Source organism: Rhipicephalus microplus, chromosome 8 (assembly GCF_043290135.1).
Source record: "Rhipicephalus microplus isolate Deutch F79 chromosome 8, USDA_Rmic, whole genome shotgun sequence".
NCBI lineage: Eukaryota > Metazoa > Arthropoda > Arachnida > Ixodida > Ixodidae > Rhipicephalus > Rhipicephalus microplus.
The window spans coordinates 119,412,982-119,432,481 of NC_134707.1; the positions used below are offsets into that span (position 1 = coordinate 119,412,982).

At 44.9% G+C, this 19,500-nt stretch overlaps 1 protein-coding gene across 1 annotated transcript in view; it reads right to left on the bottom strand.

Moving 5' to 3' along the window:
- The window catches only part of LOC119164577 (putative diacylglycerol O-acyltransferase Mb3761c), a 593,703-nt gene that overhangs the window by 103,675 nt on the left and 470,528 nt on the right, over window positions 1–19,500 (bottom strand). The window contains exons 6-8 of the mRNA XM_075872525.1: window positions 13,685–13,925; window positions 7,718–7,981; window positions 2,261–2,380 (exon numbers count right to left, since the gene is read on the bottom strand). Coding sequence (XP_075728640.1) covers window positions 2,261–2,380; window positions 7,718–7,981; window positions 13,685–13,925 — 625 coding nt within the window. The remainder of the gene's footprint in view (window positions 1–2,260; window positions 2,381–7,717; window positions 7,982–13,684; window positions 13,926–19,500) is intronic.

The following is a 19,500-nucleotide window of genomic DNA, read 5'->3' on the forward strand; positions in this document are numbered from 1 at the left end:
TCTGCGCAGACTCCTTTGAAAACAGCTCCGAGCCCATGCTGTCAGAAAATTAAAACACGTCTTGACGGTTTTTACGCGGCGAAGTGCCATCTCGCATCGAGAAAAAAAAGCCAAAATAACATTTGTATTTTCTGGCTCATTTCGTGTTCAAATCTAAAATAAACGTTATTCACATTGAGCTTCTGGAGAAGCGTCTGCTTGTGTGCAGACGACCATTCCGGTGAGATCCGATCTATCTGAGCAATTCGCTGAGCCGCCATCATGTGCAGACAGCAAAGTAGCCTGCATCGTATTTGTCTACGATGCGGTCTTCTCGGAGCTGTCTACTTTGCCGGCTATGTGAAAACTGCAAAGAGACTTGAGATGGCAGCCGTCCATTTAGCTGTCTATTTGGCCATCTACGGTGAGTATTGGAACACGCCTAAAGTGAAGAAGAGAGAACAGTGTAGAGTGCGCGAACGTCACGTCTTCGAGCAGGAGAACATAGAATGAAGTCAAAATGTTTATCAAACAACTGCCTAAAACGAGTTGCAGGCAAAGACGTTCTTCTCCTCAGTCCTCGCTTCTCGAGCAAAAACTTTCTGTATCCACCATCATTTCGCAATATCTCCAGGATACGGCCACATCTAACCGAGCCATGATGCCACTTGATGGGCCGTCACGTGATGGGCTGTCACGTTATATCACGCCACGCGTCGGAACAGCTACGTACTGATGACGTCAGAATGACGTTCTAAACTTACGTGACCCTTTGACGTCTTGATAACATCATGTTGATGTCTTCACGTGACGATGTCTTTTTTTTAGGGGGGGGGGATCTCACATGTTGACACTGGCACCGACAATCACTTTTGTGCGTTTGACTAGGCATCAAGGAATACGCCTTCATACATGAGTGCATGACTACGCACGCCTGATATGAAGAAAGCAAGAGGATGAGCCTCGGGGGAAAGGAAAGCTGTTGTGCAATACCAATCAATGGTGGAGGGACGGGATACTCTAATTAGCGTTAGTAGCTAAAGAGAAAGCAGAGCGTGTAATCGTGAGTAAGAGCAGACACTGTTGGTTTGTTAGATTCGCACAATGGTGACAACACATCGTAAATGCCGTTGCAGCAACCTTTGTCGCATCTTGTCAACATTGCGTAAAGATTAATTTAGGTTCGTTTACACCACTCCTGATTATTAAATATGTAAAACACCTTACGTACCGTGCCTTTCGAGAAGACAAGCCACCGTGAATTGAAGGCTTGCACTAATCTATCGAAGGCCGTTCTTGTAGCAGCCGCAGTAAACTTTTTTTTAAAAACAGAGAGCTCACGTCGATACACGAACAACTGCTTCATACAATGCTTAACAAATGCGCGTCCAGCAAAACATAGAGAATACGTAAGGCAATGAAAGAACACCAAGTCAGGCTCAAAATAACGTAGCCTGATTAGCCCTACCTAACTAGGGCGTTCTATACAGGCAAGAGAATCCCCATTAGCAGCGGCTACCAAAATCAGACAAAAGAGCGCCACCTCTGCTTTTTCACGTTCTGTGTGCCTGTACATTGTTCTTATTGCGCTTCGTCATAAACCCTGCGCTAAGATGGTACAAATCACCACAACTGTGTATTGTCCATTGCATGATAAGCATTAAGTTTGCAGCGAGATATATATAGGCGGCACACTGGAAACAATTACGTGACTTTGATTGTTATTACAGACCACATCATTGACCACAGCTAGAAATTTCGCACTAACAAAACCTGTTCGTGCATCACGGGCCCCACGTTTGCCTATGCCTAATATGGTAAGCTACGGAAGCAAAAAGTAATCGTATATTTTTGAGTAAGTGGTGATAAGTACGTAAATTTGAATAGGGACGCAGAAAAAGGTTTTAGTAGCCGAGAGGCTTACACTGGAGATGCTGTTTTGCACTTGATCAGCCGGGAGGTGTCGCACGTGCTTTTGGTGAATAGCATCAGGCGCACACGACAGCTGTTTTGCGTTATTGCGGCTTCTAATAACAGTTTTAGCTATCAGCTACAGTTGGGCGCTTATGATTATCCATAAAGGGCTCGAGACGGACAGGAGATAAAACACCGTGAAATAGCAAGAACAAACAGCGGAATATTTTCTACTTCCGTGAAACGCACTTAACGACTAAGAGTGAAAGAATGAGATAAATTGACGTTTGACTGAAAATTGAAATTATTAATTGAGTTATCAGCCTAGCATTATCTAAACGGCGTGTTGGACATGCGAAAATCTCACCTTAATGTCCGGAGGATTGACGACGCCGCGCCTCTTGAAGAAGCTGCGAAGCGATCCCGACATGGCTGTCATGAGGACGTCGTTGAAAGTGCTCCGCGTGATTTGCTTGATGCGGTACACCTGCGACAGTAATATCAGCAGTTATAGCTGAATAAAGTTACGACCCGCCACCGATGCGAGGACTCGTGACCAGTGCTGCAACGTTGACACTATTGGGGAAAGGCTTTATTACGTGCTGGTTTTAAATGACGTTAGCGCCAAACAATGGAGTCCTCAAGATTTCCTTCTCTTTTATTTAAGTCAGTATTTTTATGATATCTCGTTTTCACTTCTTGGTCCTTTTTAAGTTAAACAGTAGATAAAATCCATTTCTAACATACAACAATTTTTTGATTCACCATCAACATCAGCATACGTTATGTCCACTGCATCAGTTAAGCCTCTCCCACTGATATTCACTGTATCTTTAGTGCACTGGCTGATACCGTTTCATGGCTGCACATGTTCTTTTCGGTCTCTTCACACAACCATTTGCCGTAATTATTTTCAGATAGGATGACAGAACAGCTGAGACAACAAACAAAGGTAGCTAACGTCGTAGCAGAAAACTAACGACTTTGGGCAGGTTGCATCTTGAAATGAATAAAAGACCAGTAGCAATTAAGAAGAAAACTTTACACTTAATGGCACGTTTTTCTTGTTAGACACAGTATTATTGACATCTAACAGACACTCATACCATTGAAAGTATAATGCATGGTATTAGAAGTATTTGTAATGCATATCAGAAGAAAAGTCAACGAGAAGATGACATGCCATGGGCAGGGTTCGAGCACGCAGCCTTCGAATAAGGCGTCCGATATTCTACCAACTGAGCTACCACGGCGGCTTTCTCTCCGTCCACTATATGGGGCATGTACGTGCATTAAACGTCGGACCATTAGTCAGCGCCCCCAGTAGCCATGACAGTGTGTGTGGCACACTCTTTTTCTGCCTGTTTGACGCCACGTAGGACGTGACCTTATCACGATCTGGAAGGTAACCAATATTCTCACAATAACCAATAATGCAGGTGGTACTATGTCACCAAGGACGTATTTGGTTTGGTTAGTGCCACTTTACGTCCCTGTTTCTTTCTGTCCATTTTTAGGCGCGCTTGCTTTCTCTTGGTGTCCATTCCGACACTCTATTGTACCATCACTTATCTGTCCTGATGATTTTATGTGCTGCGGTTCGTTGTTCTTTACCTGGACATCCAACTATCAATTTGCAATCGTCGTCAGCGGCAATATTTTTCGACAAAAAGAAATTACCCATGGGTTATCGACATGTAAAAAAACACAGCATATCCACGGGGTCAATGATGATGAGTGGCGAAGCTCCGGACAGAATCATTGGTAAAACGAAAGTCTTCTGTGTAATTCACCCGGTGGATCATCATTTGAAGACATGAGAAACGCTGTGTGTGTATGCCGTGCCACTTGGGCCTCCCGCTCTCGTACGGCAGGATCTTGGCGGCGGCGTCGCGCCATATGTGATATCATTCCCAATACAACATTTCGCATCTTTCACGATAAACTACAAGTACAACCATCTAGTTTTGTAACATCTCGCATCTTTTGATCAACTACAAGTACCGCCATCTAGTCTTAACATCTCGCATCTTTTCAACTACAAGTACCGCCATCTAGTGAACACTGTAAGAACTAAACTAGAGGTGGCTACCTACTACAACTACATACTTCAAAGGATGCACAGACCCACGCCTTAAGGAGCTTCGTCCCTAAAAAAGAAGCGCGGGAGCAGGAACTTTGGTTCCAGTTTACGTACCCGTATCTACAGAGTTCAGCGCCTGGTTTCACTTAGAAATACTTATAGGGGCCATGGCCTATAGCAGTTCTTGGTATCGGTTGGTCGGCGTACGTTCCGGGATAGCCAGCAAAACAGCTTCTTCACTTTGCTATTCTACTTCGGCCCTTTCGTCTTGTTTTTTTTTTTTTGCAACCGTCGCGATTGTAAAGAAAGCCGTCTAAACAACGCACCTGAAAACGCGAAAAAAAAAAAAAGGGCGGGCAATGAAGGAGTACTTTTCGCGAACTACAAAGCCAAGCGTAGACGTCGCCCGGATACTGACGAGACCGGAAGAACCACTAACACAATTTTTAGAGCATGCAAACGCGCGCTATGATGTAGTTGTCAAATTCAGACCGACCAATATATGCACTACAGAGAACATCATTTGCAGTTTTTCGTAGCACCTTGTCGTAAGTTGTCTACATGAATGATGGCAGGTCAGCATCGCAACCAAAGCCACACAAAGCGTCAGTGTTATGAATCCCACAGATATCGGCTGAGGATGGTTTTTTGTGCTAGTAACAAGCTAGGCAGACTATGTTCACTGGTCGACAACAAGCTTGATAACGTCGGGACACGCGGTTGCTCCATTAACCATAATGTTAGGTTCGTGTCATGCAGAGCCAACGTCGTCTTTTGCATCCCTCTGTCATGTGCTCGTGTTTACGCCAGCCAGACAAGCGAATATAAATCCACGCAATTGGAGAGCGTCAGTCTTCTTTGCAGGAGAGACCCTCAACGAACTAGCCCTCCAGTGCGTTGAGTGGTGGTGCGAAGCGCATTTCTCTATGACGGAGATCTTGTTTAGACACCACGATCGCACGACACGAGAACTTGCTGAGACTTTCACACACGCGGGCTTCCATGTGTATTAGTAATCTTTTTTTGGCCTTACCAGAAGAGAACTTGATACTACTCGAGGAAAAGCGGCAGCCTGTTGGGGGTGGCGGGTGGTGGAAGAGGTGTGTCCTTGTTTTGGTTTTTGCCTTTTGCTTTGACCATGATTTGCAGATTATCATCCTCCTCGTGATATCGTGGAATGGCGGAAACCTCCAAAAGAGACAGAGACTGCGCAGACCTCCATAAACTTGAGAAATCAAGGCACACAGAAAGACAAAATTTACTATTCATATTATACTTAGAGTATCGCACAGGTCCGGTATTTTCTCCCCCAGACCTTTTAGCAAATGCAGTGCATTTAGCAAAATGCACTGCAGTAAATGAAACGCAGTGCATTTGCTGTTCAGCCCGTCTGCGCAAATACTTTACTCTTGGAATAAGTAGGATGTATAGTCATATTAACTTGGTGCACCAGTATTTCGTCATTGCATCTAAAAATTTAGTTAAGTTTATGCGAGCTTAATTGTTATTTCAGTATTTACTGTGAAGTAAAAGTCATCATCATTATAATCAGCTTCACCACGCCCACTGCTAGGCAAATGCCTCTCTCACGATCCGCCAGTCGACCCGGCCTTGTGCTTTCTACTGCCAAGTTATACCTGCGAACATTTAAATCTCATCACCCGCCTACTTCTCTGTCTCCCCTTCGTGCATTTGCCCTCTCTGGTAATACAGTCAGTTACCAATAATAACCAGTGGTTATCCTGCCTACGTTCTACGTGCCCGGCCTATGTTCATTTCTTGTTCTTGACTTCAATTATGATATCTTTAACTCCAGTTTGTTGCCTGACCCACTGTGCTCTCTTCTTGTGACGCAAGGTTACACCTATCATTTTTCTTTCCGTCGCTCCCTGCGTCATCCTTAATTTAAGCTGAACCCTCTTTGTAAGCCTCCACGTATTGTTAATTTTATTTTTGCAATATCGAGCTCTGCACTCGGAATCACAGAACTTGTACATAAACTCGGGGCTGTTCAGAGGGCCCACGACACGGTGATGAGGCTCGGTCTACCCGTCTCGACGTGGGAGCAGCCCGCTGCTCTACCTCCTTGAAGACCTCGATAAACCTATTGATTTCCTCAAGATCTCAACAAAGTTTTGTGTCTGTCTACGTTGAATTTGCATCTTAATAGCAATATTTGTATGGGTAAATACATTGTTACTTCTCTATTAAGCATCTCAACACCTATTATTGCGTGTTTATAAGTAGTACACTGTTACTTTTCCAGATATATATAATTGTGCTGTAAAATCAGGTGATATTATGCCTATCATTAACTATGCTTTTTTAATCGGAAACATTTTATTGACTGTTTGTACTTAAATATTTGTGTTTCGTATTTTTATTACTGTCCTCTGTAATGTACGTTGGCCCTCAAGGTATCATAAATCAATAAAAAATAATTTAGAGCTTCTTAGAGTACAATTACTATAAATACGACTTAAGGTTTCAACTTGCGACCTGAGGAAAACTTGAGCCACTATATAGAAGCTTTTTTTTTGGGGGGGGGGGGGGGGGGCTGGTTGATGCTTGTTAAATGCAATTTATGAGGCGCGAGCAAGATCAAGACAAAAATTGGGGGATCCTTAAGCTTCGCCTTTAAGAGTTGAACGCGATAGCGAAATCTGGCCTCTAGTGCACCTTTGAAATGCTAAGTGCATACTTATCCATATGTTTTGTTACATACGAACACACGCACACAGACACGCACACAGTAGTTTGTACCAGCGCACGCTATTATCGCCGAATGGGCTCGTTTTCGTCGTGACACCTGTCGATCAAAATGACTTATAGGGGCCCTGAAACACTTCTTCAAGTAACCATGCAATGAATTCACTAAAAAAGCTTATTGCCTCACCAGTTCAACACCGCAAAAATATTAAGAATCCGTACAGTGCAAGTGGGGTTACAAAGGTTTGCCGCATACTGCAATTGCATTATCGCTACTCTCGTCCCGACGAAAGCGCTGGAAGCTAAACAGGGAGGGGGGAAATGGGCAAAGAAGCTACATCACCCGCACCTCGTGACTTTGAGCACTTTTTTTTTCTTCGAATGCGTGGCTTTCTCATCGTGATTGCGCGCGCATAGATAAATGGATGTATCCGGCTGTGCCCTTTATATCGGGCGTCATGCCACCTAGCCATAAGGTACTACCACTGTGTGTTTAAGGATTGAGTTTCACTCACGCCTTGATTGTATCCACCAATCAGTTAGCCTCCTCCTGGTTATTTCTACCCGTTCAAAGTCTATTTTGCTTTCACTCTCCGTAAACCCCAATGCTTTGAAAAACTCGGCACCATTATCTTCGACAATAGGGTGGAGCCCTTTACAGAACAATATCAAATGTTTCAGCCGTTTCCTCCTCCTCTCCACACGCACTACGTACGCGTGGACAAGTAGCGGCCTCCCGCGGCTATCTCGGTAACTTGAGTTTTTGGTCACAGACGCGCAGACGATTTTTCACTCACAACCAACGGGGCCGACGCCTGCGGCGGGTTTTCTGCGACACGAGCTCTTTAACGCTATCGCTTTATAAAGTGACATAGAAGAACGCCTGTGCGTTCGTTCGTGTCACTACTCGTGGTTGGGTGCACTCTTCCTTCCGTTGATCCAACATGCCCTCTCGAAGGCGAGATTTACGCTCGCTATCCGAGAAACATTTCTACAGCGTTTGTGGGTCGCTTTACCACTCGCTTGCCTGACCTGCGACAGGCGTATGTTTCCAGCCGTCCAGGCGATGACCCTCTGGCGGCCTGGCGGCTTGGAGCCCCTTTTGAGGTAGTTGAAGTCGCGCTTAGTAAGCAGGAGCCACGAGATGAGGAACGTGAGGGGACCGACGACCAGCGCCCGGCACACGTTCAGCGGAAAGCTGGAACCTCCGAAGCGAGGCTTCAGCTTCAGACTCGGACCCGGGTCGCAGAGGTGGTTGCAGAACAGCATCATCAACGACACACCGTCGCTGATCACCTGCGAGTTCGTGAGAGGAAAAAAGGTCCCACGTGCCTTCATGCATGCCCTTGGTCTGAATATGGCTATGTTCTTTCGGAATATATATATATATATATATATATATATATATATATATATATATATATATATATATATATATATATATATATATATATGATATTAGTGCGGTCGTAAGCTACACAGGCTTGAATTGCCTAAAGCATTGTTTTCTGGAGGCATCCCATGTGGTCACCATGTGTGGAAGGATGACTGCGAAACAGAAACGGTATTTCAGAACAGGTAGAAATTAGTAGCCACTTCTGTGCTCACTGTGCCCGCTTCTGCCTCACAGTTTTACCCTTTTCCAAGTTCAAGTGTTCTTTTTCTTGTTTGAGTATGTGCCAACTTTTAACGGGAGATCAGTATTGAGATATTGCGCATAAAATCCTGACCGCAGATCTTCAGAAATTACCCGTGTATGAGATACGAAAAATGTTTTCGTTCCAGTGGTAGTGTTTACTGAGAACGTGTATGAGTTAACCCCACTAATTTCGTCCCGTTTCTCTCTCTTCTCTCGGCTCTTACATTATTTCCTGACCCAGCCCGTGCGGGACAAAATTCTGCGAGTGTGGCTCGCTGCCAGAGAACAGCTTAAGACGCCTTCATTATGCATTTCCTAAGCACGTTAATAGGGACAGGGCAGCCTTTTTCTCTAGCTTCTGAGGTTTTATATGTGCCTGATGTACTGATCCAGTGAGGAGACCATGGTATGCGCGCGTTGCTGCATGCTTAGCTAGGAAACACTGCGCGAATAGACAATGACGAAAGAAAGTGGGCCCAGGGTTGGTCATCTGGCCTTCCTCCCCTTTGCCTCTTGTGAAAGATTCCTGAAACTAACACTGTTTCGTACTGGCTTTTGGATCTCAGGCATTGCACACTTTCTGAAACTGCCATGGTCTTACACTGAATCCGTGGTGCGTTGAAGAACACCAGGTGGCTGAAATTGCCGGAGCCCTCGACTACGGCGTCTCTCATAATCATACGGTGGTTTTGGGACGTAAAACCCCACATATCAATCAATTGAATTCGTGGTGGGCCCACTTTCAGCCTCGCTACGATTCCGTGCAATAAAGTCGTCCTGTTCAATCAAAGCGTCATCAATCGCGATAACATCATCAATCGCGACATGATAGTTGAGGTCATGTCACTTTCGATACGTCGACCGTACAAACACATTCACCTTAGCATGGCACGGCTTTTCACCCAGCTTTAACTTACTTCGTGTCAGGTGCAGAGCTTTCAATAGGCTGGGCGGTCGTGTGCTGTCGACAGGTGTAGTATGCTGTCATGGTAGCTCGGCGTAACGCTCTATGTGCAGCATAATGAGCGTGCGCTCGCCATGGGGAGAAGTCATTTTCACGTTGCTCTATGAGTGCCTTGATGATGATAGGAAAGTGCACTTTCGCGTCAAAAAGTCTTCTCCCGGCTGTTCGTCCCTACATGAGCAACAACAAAAAAATGAACTGGTGTGCTTGGCGTAACGCGGCCAAAGCCACGTATAAAAATGGAAAATAGAAGAGAAGAAAAGTTCAAAATACGGAGAGAAATAAAGGAAAGAGTAGAAGGAAAAATAGAAAAAAGCAGGAATCGATGTAGAAAGAGGAAAAATAAACATACAGAATGAAAGAAAGAAAGGATCAAAGAAAAATAAAATCGAAGGCAAACAAAAAAGATGCCGCTTCCTTCAGTCTTAACACCCTCATAGTGCGCTGCTGCCTCAATTGTTTTTTCGTCATTCGAGTTCACGCCGGTGGCGAGGTCTCGTGAAGCTTCGTAAGGGCCCAACAAACTTAGAACACTTCTTGACTCGTGAAACATTCAAGACCTTCGCCTTATTAGAACGAAAAAAAAAAACACGCTTCAGCCGCGCAGAATGTGTACCTTGACCTCTTCCCTAACACGCGTCAGCAGCGCATAATGTACCTCTCCACTAAGAGTCTAGATTACTGAAATAATGCAGCGAAAAGAATGCAGGTAGAAAAAGAAGGGCCATAAAGGGAAATAAATGGAGAAGTGGTAATATATAGGACAGTGCTCCTATGGGACGCCGCGGGTGCCTGCATTATAGAGATAACATGTCGCATCCGCGGTAGCTATAGGAGAGAGGGCTTATATGCCGTCTGCTTTTTGGACCGCGTGTTGGCGCTCTTAAATCCCTAAGCCCCCCTCCACCTTCCTATGTTTACTACGACTAGCGTGTCGAGACCAGGCTTTCCTGGTGAAGACGGCACCTGCACTTCGGTGGTAATGAAACGTAGGGGTCATTCCTTGCCGGAAGTAGGGCTTCAAAGCGTAAACAAACAAACAAAAAAAAAACGCTAGCTTGTCGGCGCTTTTCGACCTCTTCGTGCTACTCAGTAACATCGAAAATGACGCTGTTCTCCACAAAAAAAAGTCATGGCGACGTGAAATAGAAGCCGTACATGCCAGTGACGAACATAAGAGTAAAAAGCTACGGCCGCCTTACTGAGCTGGAGGAACACGGCAATAATCTTTCAAAGAACGTTACCGTATACAAGGTGTCACCTGCTCACATAAAAATGAAATAAATTGGTACTGCTGTACTTTCTGCTACTATGTCACTAGGTGTGAATCCACGCTGGCGTTATGCTGAAGCTCCAAGGTCCAGATTCTGAAACAATCGTACGCTGGAATTTTTCATAGTAGAAAAATTTTGCCAATCCTGATGTTTGACCTATATTTGCGAAGCATGCATAGGCTGGCCAACGGCAGTGAGTACCGAAAATTAGAAGGAAAATTAGGCGAACTTTGTTCCACATTCTCGTTATGTTTTTGAATTATTTTTGCATTGTGACGGCTAAGAAATTCAAATAAATACGCAATACAAATGCCTATGAAGCCTTAAAAAATACTCGTTTGCATCTATGTATGACCATGAAGGCATCGTTTCCTCCGCCATCTTGTTGGTTTTGTAGGGAGGTGGGCCCGCATGAAGGCCAGTATGAAAAAATGGGTCACTCTACAGGACAAACTATTTACGCTACTATTTCATTCAGTGGAATGTGCAAGCACTCTAATAAATCTGCACAGGAACTGAAAATTTTCATTCATGTAAAAGCCTACGAAAGCAGTGCGCCTTCGATACTTCATAAAGGCTACATCACCATCATCATGTTGTTGTTGTTTCCCTATAAACTCTGGTGCTACCCGTTGTGGGGGATAGGCCGAGCATTGAGTGGTTTTGTAAAATAATATGAAGTTTTAGATTAATTTAGGGTATGTAAGAAAAAATTACCAATTACAGAGAAAATTATAGTGCTTGATTTAAAACTAAAACATAGATCTAATAAAAACAGAAAAAAACTTTGAATAGGGGCTAATAAAACAAAGCAATGCCTTTATTTATTATGCGTATATAATGGTATAGACACGTTAAAATAATAATTAGTAGTTAGTCAACAGATTTATTTTTATTGGTATAGTTCCTAACAGCCATGCAAACGTTCGCACTCGAGAACCCCAAATTAGAGGCCCCAAAACGGAAAATAACAGGCTCGATATTTCCATTTCAATATCGCGTAAAGGTATTTCTAAAAGGCTTTTTTCTTACTGCAGTATACTACATGCAGGTCACAAAGCAATGATCAAGTGTTACCAATTCACCACAGAGTGCGCGCAGTGGCAAAGTTGCCAGAGCGGACCCGCGTTTATAGAAATTTACATTCGGTACCCGGCAGCGCGACCTCGTGATAGCTACTCCTAGTTTACGGCTTTGACAGAAGGCTCTCTGCCAAGCAAATAATAAATGCGAATATTTCGCGGAGTTTGTCAGTGCTGTGTCTCCAGAGATTCACATAAACATCTTCTTTCTTTACTTCCTCCTCCTATTCAACCTCATGTCCTTAGTCATCTTATTTTTATCTTCATCACCATTCTGTCGTGAATCGGTCAAGTGTACTTACTGAACACTATACTTTATACACATTGTGCAAGAGAAGCGGGGCATCACAGGTACTAATATGAAAATTAATTAGCGTTGTGTGTTACCGCATAGAGTACTAATCGTAGATCGGCAAAGTCACTCACGAGTCGGCCCAATCGAACTCACTCAGACACAGATCGATCCGCGGGTCTGAGCGAGTCCGGGTGAGTTATGTTTCGGTCAGTTTGAGTCTGAGTGATTCCGGCGCAGAAAATGTTTCGTGAGCGTGAGACCGAGTGAGCCCTAACCTTAATATGTAGTCCATGAGGAGTGAGCTCCGTGAGCTGCACAGTATTTGCTGAACTATGGTGCTGATATTACGAAATGAGGTTATATGTCAGCAAACTACGTAACGCAAGAAACGGCAAAGCCTTCAGAAGGGGCTACTTTTTTAAGGCAGTACAACTACAGAAGATGGTTACGAGAGCAATGTGCGTTGCCTTCATAGGTGTACGGATTTGCGTACGCTATTCCTTCTTAGTTCGTTTACTGAGATGTAGTTCTCAATAAACAATGCACGCAAGGATGCAAGATAATTGAATTATGTTGTTATTCAATGCGGCTGAACTGTTCTTCAGCCTGCCGAGTAGCACCGCATAGCAGTGAAGTGGGCTAACCACTGCTCCACTATTACATGACACCACTGTTTCATCCAGTGACGTCGATAAGTGGCTGTGCAAGTTTCGCGCTCTGTCTGTTAGCTTACACACAGCAGATTTCACTGCAGTGACTTTCACTCGTGATGAATGTTGCGTTGTCGGTGATGTTGCGTGTTTCAAGTACTGCACACATTGACAGTCGATGTTTCCGCATTGAGAAGAAAATGAAAGATTCAGGAAAAAATACAAAGAAATCACGCTATATTAAAGGCTTAGCTCAACAGTTTATCCTACAGCAGGCACATCATTGAAGAAGAGACAGGTGGAGGTGCAGGACCTGTTTCAGAGAAAGGCGTTCCCTAACTCTGTGGTGGGTTCCCTCACTCGAGGCGAGGGAGTCATTCCAGTCGTCAACTCACCACCGCCTTCAGGCAGAAGTGATTAACTCGGCCGAAACGGTCTTGGCAAGTTGATGGCCAACATTTTTTAAAACACCGGCACGCTCAAATGCAACGACCTCCTTGTGGCAATAATAAAGTTGTTTTTATCTATCTATCTTGAAGTCTGTAATGACTAGCCACTACGCACCGTAACTCTATTAGGACAACTACGTACTTTGCAATAACCAGGCGAACTGGAGCCACATGGTATATGTGAATGCCCGCAAGCGTTCATGAGGGGTGAATTCCCAGACGGCAAAGCGTGGAAAGCCGCGTTTATCAGCTCCGATCCACAAAATACGTAGGCACGCTCAATATGGCCCGCGGAAGGAGCTACCCAGCGGATCAAGGCCGACATCAAGCGTTGATCTCCCTTTCTCAGAAAGGAAGAGGGGGATCTTTCTGCCAAATATATATATTTTTTTACTGCACGATAAGACTGACTTCTTTTTTATCATGGTTCACAAAACGTATAAACTGCACAATGTAACGACTTTATTGACAAGGAACATGAAAAAGCGTTTGTTTTTGTGTCTGGCCAGTGTCATTGTTAGTTCGAGCAGTTTATACGTCTTGTGAAAATTCTCGGTTCCGATCAACCACAAGTAATTCTAGTCAGCATAGATAACGTCAGTGTGTAGTCTATAGTAATTGAATGATTCTGCAGAGCACCCCTTACCTGGTGCACTCTGGCGATGAGCACGGTCTCACGGCCCCTATCGTAGTTTGGCAACACGTGGACGTCCCACAGCGGCCGGTTGACGTTCATGCCGCGCGACATGAGCGCCATCAAGTAGTGACGCAGCTGGGCACTGTCCTTGACGGCGCGATTGTCCTCCAGGACGTGGTTCTCGATGCGGAACGAGTCGTCCTCGACCCACGTGAATCCGCCCACGACGGGGATCACCTTTCGCGTGAACCTGCGACGAGTTCGGGGAAATCGTGAGAAGATGCACCGAAGAGTTCTACGGAGAATGTAGAACACTCTCTGTTCTATCATGTTTTGACGAGCACTAATTAGCACCCTTCGCTATCACTCAGATCAGCCTCTTGTTCATATCAGCTCAGTGCCGGTGCGAGTAGTCCAAAATACCAGATAAAAATAAAGCTTACATAAAACAAATGGAACGGGTAATATAAGGGTCATATAAGGTGCAGTGCATATAAGGTTAAACTCGGAGTGGTTTATATGTACAAATTAGTCTCATTAGTAAATAATTCTCAGAGAGTCGTCCTAAACGCACGTTAATCCACCCACAACGGGGATTATCTTGCGCGTGAACCTGAGATGAGTTTGGGGAGAATATTGAGAAAGTGCGTCGAGGAATATGATTGAGACAGTAGAACACTCTCTGTTCTACCTTACTTTGACGAGCATCAAGTAACACCCTTGACTATTGTTCATATCAGCCTGTGTAACACCAATGTGAGTTGTGCGAAATTTCCGGTAAATAAAAATGAACCACAAATCGAAATGAAAAGAAGGGGTTAACCTAATGGTTGTATAAGATACAATGGATATTCAGGTATGTCTCATGTTGAAATCTGAGTCGTGTGATTAAAAGAAACTAGTGTAACTAACGATTACTTCTCACGGAGGCTGCGGAACAAACTTTACTGAAACGAGAGTGCGCATGGGAGAGCCACCCTGCATGAGTTATGAATTGGGACCCAGGGAGCTGCACCTTTGTTACAGATCGGTGGCAGTAAGTTCCTTCGCCAAAAGTCCAGGAGAGGTGCTCAAGTAGCGCTAACTTGCATATATAATTACATCTCGAAAACCTATTAGTTGGGGCTCGTTGCGCTATTTGACCGATCAGGTATCATCCACGTGCTTCTTTCTACGTGGCTTTGAGAGAGAGAGAGAGAGAGAGAGAGAGAGAGAGAGAGAGAGAAACGTGACTGCCGGAAACGTATACGTTAAAAGGACGAAAGCGGCAGCAGTGTCACTCCCAGACTAGTGAGCCAGGCATTATTTAAATCTCTGGTTATTATTTTCATGGAATTGGATTAGGTTACATGACGCGATTCCGGCACTTTTTGTCTCTTTATCTTATAAAGCACAACGAAGGCATAGCCCGCCTTCAAACAAGTCAACTTACAACGATGCCGGAAAAGTACACAGCAGACATTTAGCGACCAAAATAAAGGCGAAAATATGCAAGGTGAAAAAGGAAAGTCGTCCTTTGGCGTAGCCACCGAAAAAAGGGCGACAGGAGAAGTCAGCCAATGAACGGCCATTTCTAGAGGAGCCCAGCAATGGTGCGTGCAATTCATGTCACGGTGTCATGCTTATTTATAATAATATTTTTCGCTACACGCATACTCGGTGTGTGATGAAGTTTCAGTTGAAAGTTCAGTGTTCGTCCACGTCGTTCATTTCCTTTAGCTACATGCCCGTATGATGAAGTCATGCTATTTTTGTTTTATCAATTTTACGTCCCACCTCACTTCGGCGTATTATGATGAGGTTCATGAAAGGCGTTCTCAAGCAGAGCCGACTTATTGTAGTTGCAGCTGTTTCATGACCACTGTATGTAAATATTGGCAGATCCCACGCACAGTGGAAATCGATAATATGCAAAGCACGAATGAGAAATGTTGATATGTCACTTTAAAATTATCGCAATGTTACGAGGTAAAAGTGAATTATGCCGCACATCACTTCCGTATCATAGTTATCATGTTGGGATACGTTGTTTACCTTCGTCATCTATTCACGTCACGTGCTTTCAAATTTAGTATATGTGGAGCTAGCGAAACGGCCGCGAGCACTCAATGAGCGTGGTATGTTGTCAAGATCTTACATGACACGCGTGTGAAGTTATCATGTTTGCACCAGTCATATAATTCGTCATCCATCGACGTCACGTAACACCAAATTTGGTATATGTGAAGCTAGCAAAACGGCTGCGAGCGTATCATGAAGAGCCCAATATACTCCAATGTAGCGTTGACGCGCGCGCACGCTGGGCACAGCGACGCAACGTTCACAAAACGCGAGCACTCTATAGTCTGACGCCAGGCGCGACCAGCGTTCGTCAGCGTGGCCCGACAGTAAGTGGCGCGAAATGCGACATGCTGCATTTCGCGCCAATGTGCTCCCCTTTTTCGCGACGGAGGAGCGCTGGGCGCGCTGAAACGCGAATGCGTCAAAGCAACGCGGCGCGCGCCTGCGAGTATATTGCCCGACCGGCGCCTGGCGTGGCAACGCCGGCGTGACGCGACGAAAGTAACGCCAGCGAGCACGCGCACCGCATCACGTCGAAATGTATTGGCGTCTTGACTTTGGCATGTAGTCATGTTCTCACATGACACGCATTTCATGATTATCTTGCTTGCACCTGTTACATACCTTCGTCATCCATTGGCGTCATGTAATACCGAATTTGGCATATGAGAAGCTAGCGAAACGGCCGCGAGCGCATCATCAGTGTGGTATGTAGTCATGTTGTTACATGACACGCATGTCACGATTATCATGTTTGGATGTGTCATTTACCTATGTCGTTCGTTCACGTCGCGTGATACTGAGTTTGGTACATGTGAAGCTAGCGAAACGGCCACGAGCGCATCATGAGCGTAGCATGTAGTCATGTTGTTACATGACACGCATCTCTTGTTTATCATGTTAGCACCAGTATCATACCTTCGTCGTCCATTTATGTCCCGTAATACCAAATTCGGTGTAAGTGAAGCTAGAGAAACGGCCACCAGTGCATCATTAGCATGGCATGTAATCATATTGTTACATGACACGGATTTCATGAGTATCATGTTTGCACTAGTTACATACCTTCGTCATCCATTCACCTACTGTAATGCCAGATTTGGTATATATTGTCACGCACCCAGAGCCGTAGAGACAAGATGGGAACAGCGGGGCCGAAAGACACGAGCGTGTATCTTCAAACGAGGCGCTTACCACACTACTTCTTCGTTCTCTTCGCCCTTTTTGGCTCGCTAGGGCTTGCTGGCTCACAACCCTAGGTGGCAATATGACGCTAGCGAAACGGCTGCGAGCACATCATGAGCGTGGCATGTAGTTATGTTTTTACATGAAACGCATGTCATTATTTTCATGTTAGGGTCTGTAGCTTGTGTTCTCCATGCAATCATGCCATGTCGTACCAGTTTTGCAACATGCCATGTGAACGAAACCACCGCAAGGGCTTTAGGACCATGGCATGTAAATCATGACATTCATGACATCAATGTCATAGTTTTCATGTTGAAACTAGTCAAATATGTTCATACAGTCATGTTATACCATACCAGGTGTGGTATCGATACCATTACCGAAACGTCCAGGAGATTTAAAAGTCGTAGGCGTCTAGATAGATAGATAGATAGGATAGATAGATAGATAGATAGATAGATAGATAGATAGATAGATAGATAGATAGATAGATAGATAGATAGATAGATACGCTAAAATTCACCGAAGTTCGCTAAAAATGCTTCACATTAAAAAAAAGTAAATGAGAGTGGGCGCCACTGTTTCTTCGTCAAGCGGAGTGGAGATCAATGGCACGAATTTTTACAGGTTTAAATTACCGCATTTAAATGGTGTAGCTGGTAAGTTGTTCTTTTGCTCATGTGGACAGTATTCGTTAAGAACCTTGGCTAATTGAAGTTTTACAGCGTTTATCAATAGTCATCCTGGGCAGTTCATTTTTTAATATATTCTCAACAAGAAGCCGGAATAAACGCCACCGTGGTCATGACTTCGATCCGAATTTCAGGGCTTAAAACAGAACTGTTTCACGAACGGTTTCTTTCCACCTGCTGCCGCTGCATTATGGACTTAGTTCCACTCTCATCGCTTAAAAGGAGGAACATCAGCGCCAAATACTGCCAACCATGCTACACGAAAGGGGTTTGAGCTCACTTAGCTAAGCTGTAAGCGAGGTAATTTGCCCGATTATGCAGATGTCACGCTTCGCAAACTCGGCAGAAAGTTGTGCTTAGAATAACGCCAGCAGCAGCGCATACGGAACAGCGGATGAGCCGCTTCTGTTTTGATAACCCTGTTCGGAATATTATGCAAATAAGGAAGTGAAGGAAGATTCTTGCAGACGCCTCACAGCGAAGCTGACTTGGTATTCTGAAAAACTGAAAAAAGGTGAGACCGAGTCTGATGTATTGCAGAGGAGTGCCCAACAGCCTTTATTTACTACAAACTCGGATCAATACTTGCTTAGTTGAGAAAACGAGTAGTATTTATACTGGTGTAATAAAACGCATTCTTCTTAAAAGGCCCCTAAACTGCTCCGAATTCAGAGACGAAAAGGTGGTTTCTTTCTCCTTCTTGATCCTTCTTGCACGCGTTGGCTGCACGTCGCCACTTATTTCCTCATAAAGCACGTGTACAACGCCAGCAATAAGCGTTAAGCCTATCGGCATTTCTGCTCCTCGGCTCACACGCCGTTATGTCCCTTTGCGCAGTCAGAAGCAGAGAAATGAATAAAATAAAATCAGTTGATCGCGCGCCATAGTCATGCGAGAAAAGTAAGAGTACGTGGGCGACTATATGTTGGAAGCTGGGTAGGAGACCATTACCAATCGATGTTCCTCGTGAATGTGAACCAATCGGGAGCACGAAACCGAAGTCCCGTGATTCGCCATCCTGGCATCGCAAAGCGTGGCAAAAATACGAGAAATATCAGAGGAGGTCAATGCGCTCGTTTTTGGCGTTTTTCAAGGTTGCTTCGGGGTCACTTTTATGGCAAAAAACAAAATCACAGCATATCCATGGAACCTGAGTGCAACGAAGCGTCCGTCCGTGCGTCTGTCCATCTGTCCGCCTGTCCGTCCGTCCGTCTGTCCATCCGTCCGTCCATCCGTCAACGCGCTTGTTTTTGGCGTTTTTCAAGGTTGCTTAGGGGTCATTTTATGGACACTTCGTAGCGAAAAAACAAAATCACAGCATATCCATGGAATTTGAGTGCAACGAAGCGTCCGTCCGTCTGTCTGTCTGTCTGTCTGTCTGTCTGTCTGTCTGTCTGTCTGTCTGTCTGTCTGTCTGTCTGTCTGTCTGTCTGTCTGTCTGTCTGTCTGTCTGTCTGTCTGTCTGTCTGTCTGTCTGTCTGTCTGGTGACGGGCGCGAGCAACCACCGCTGTCCGCGTCCAGAGCTCCGCTTCATCCATGCCCCACCAGCGATTTGACACGCACGGCGACGATCCAGGAGACCGAGAGAGGCACTCGTTCTCCGCGCACTTGGGGCACAGCCTGCGCAGCAGCCAATCGCAGAGCAGTGGTACAACACCGTCTAGTATATCCTCACTCAACTGCAGTTTGTATGTAGTTATATGAGACAGCGCGACTGTTCGGGAGGTACTGTCTCTTACACCTTACGCGGGACAAAGATCATCGCTCGACCGAAGTTTTTAGAAAGTTTTGGTCCTCAAAAATATCGGTGCAGCGACGAATTTAATAAGCTTCAACGCATGAAATAAAACTTGCGCAAAACAGGGTGGGTCGAAGATTATTGG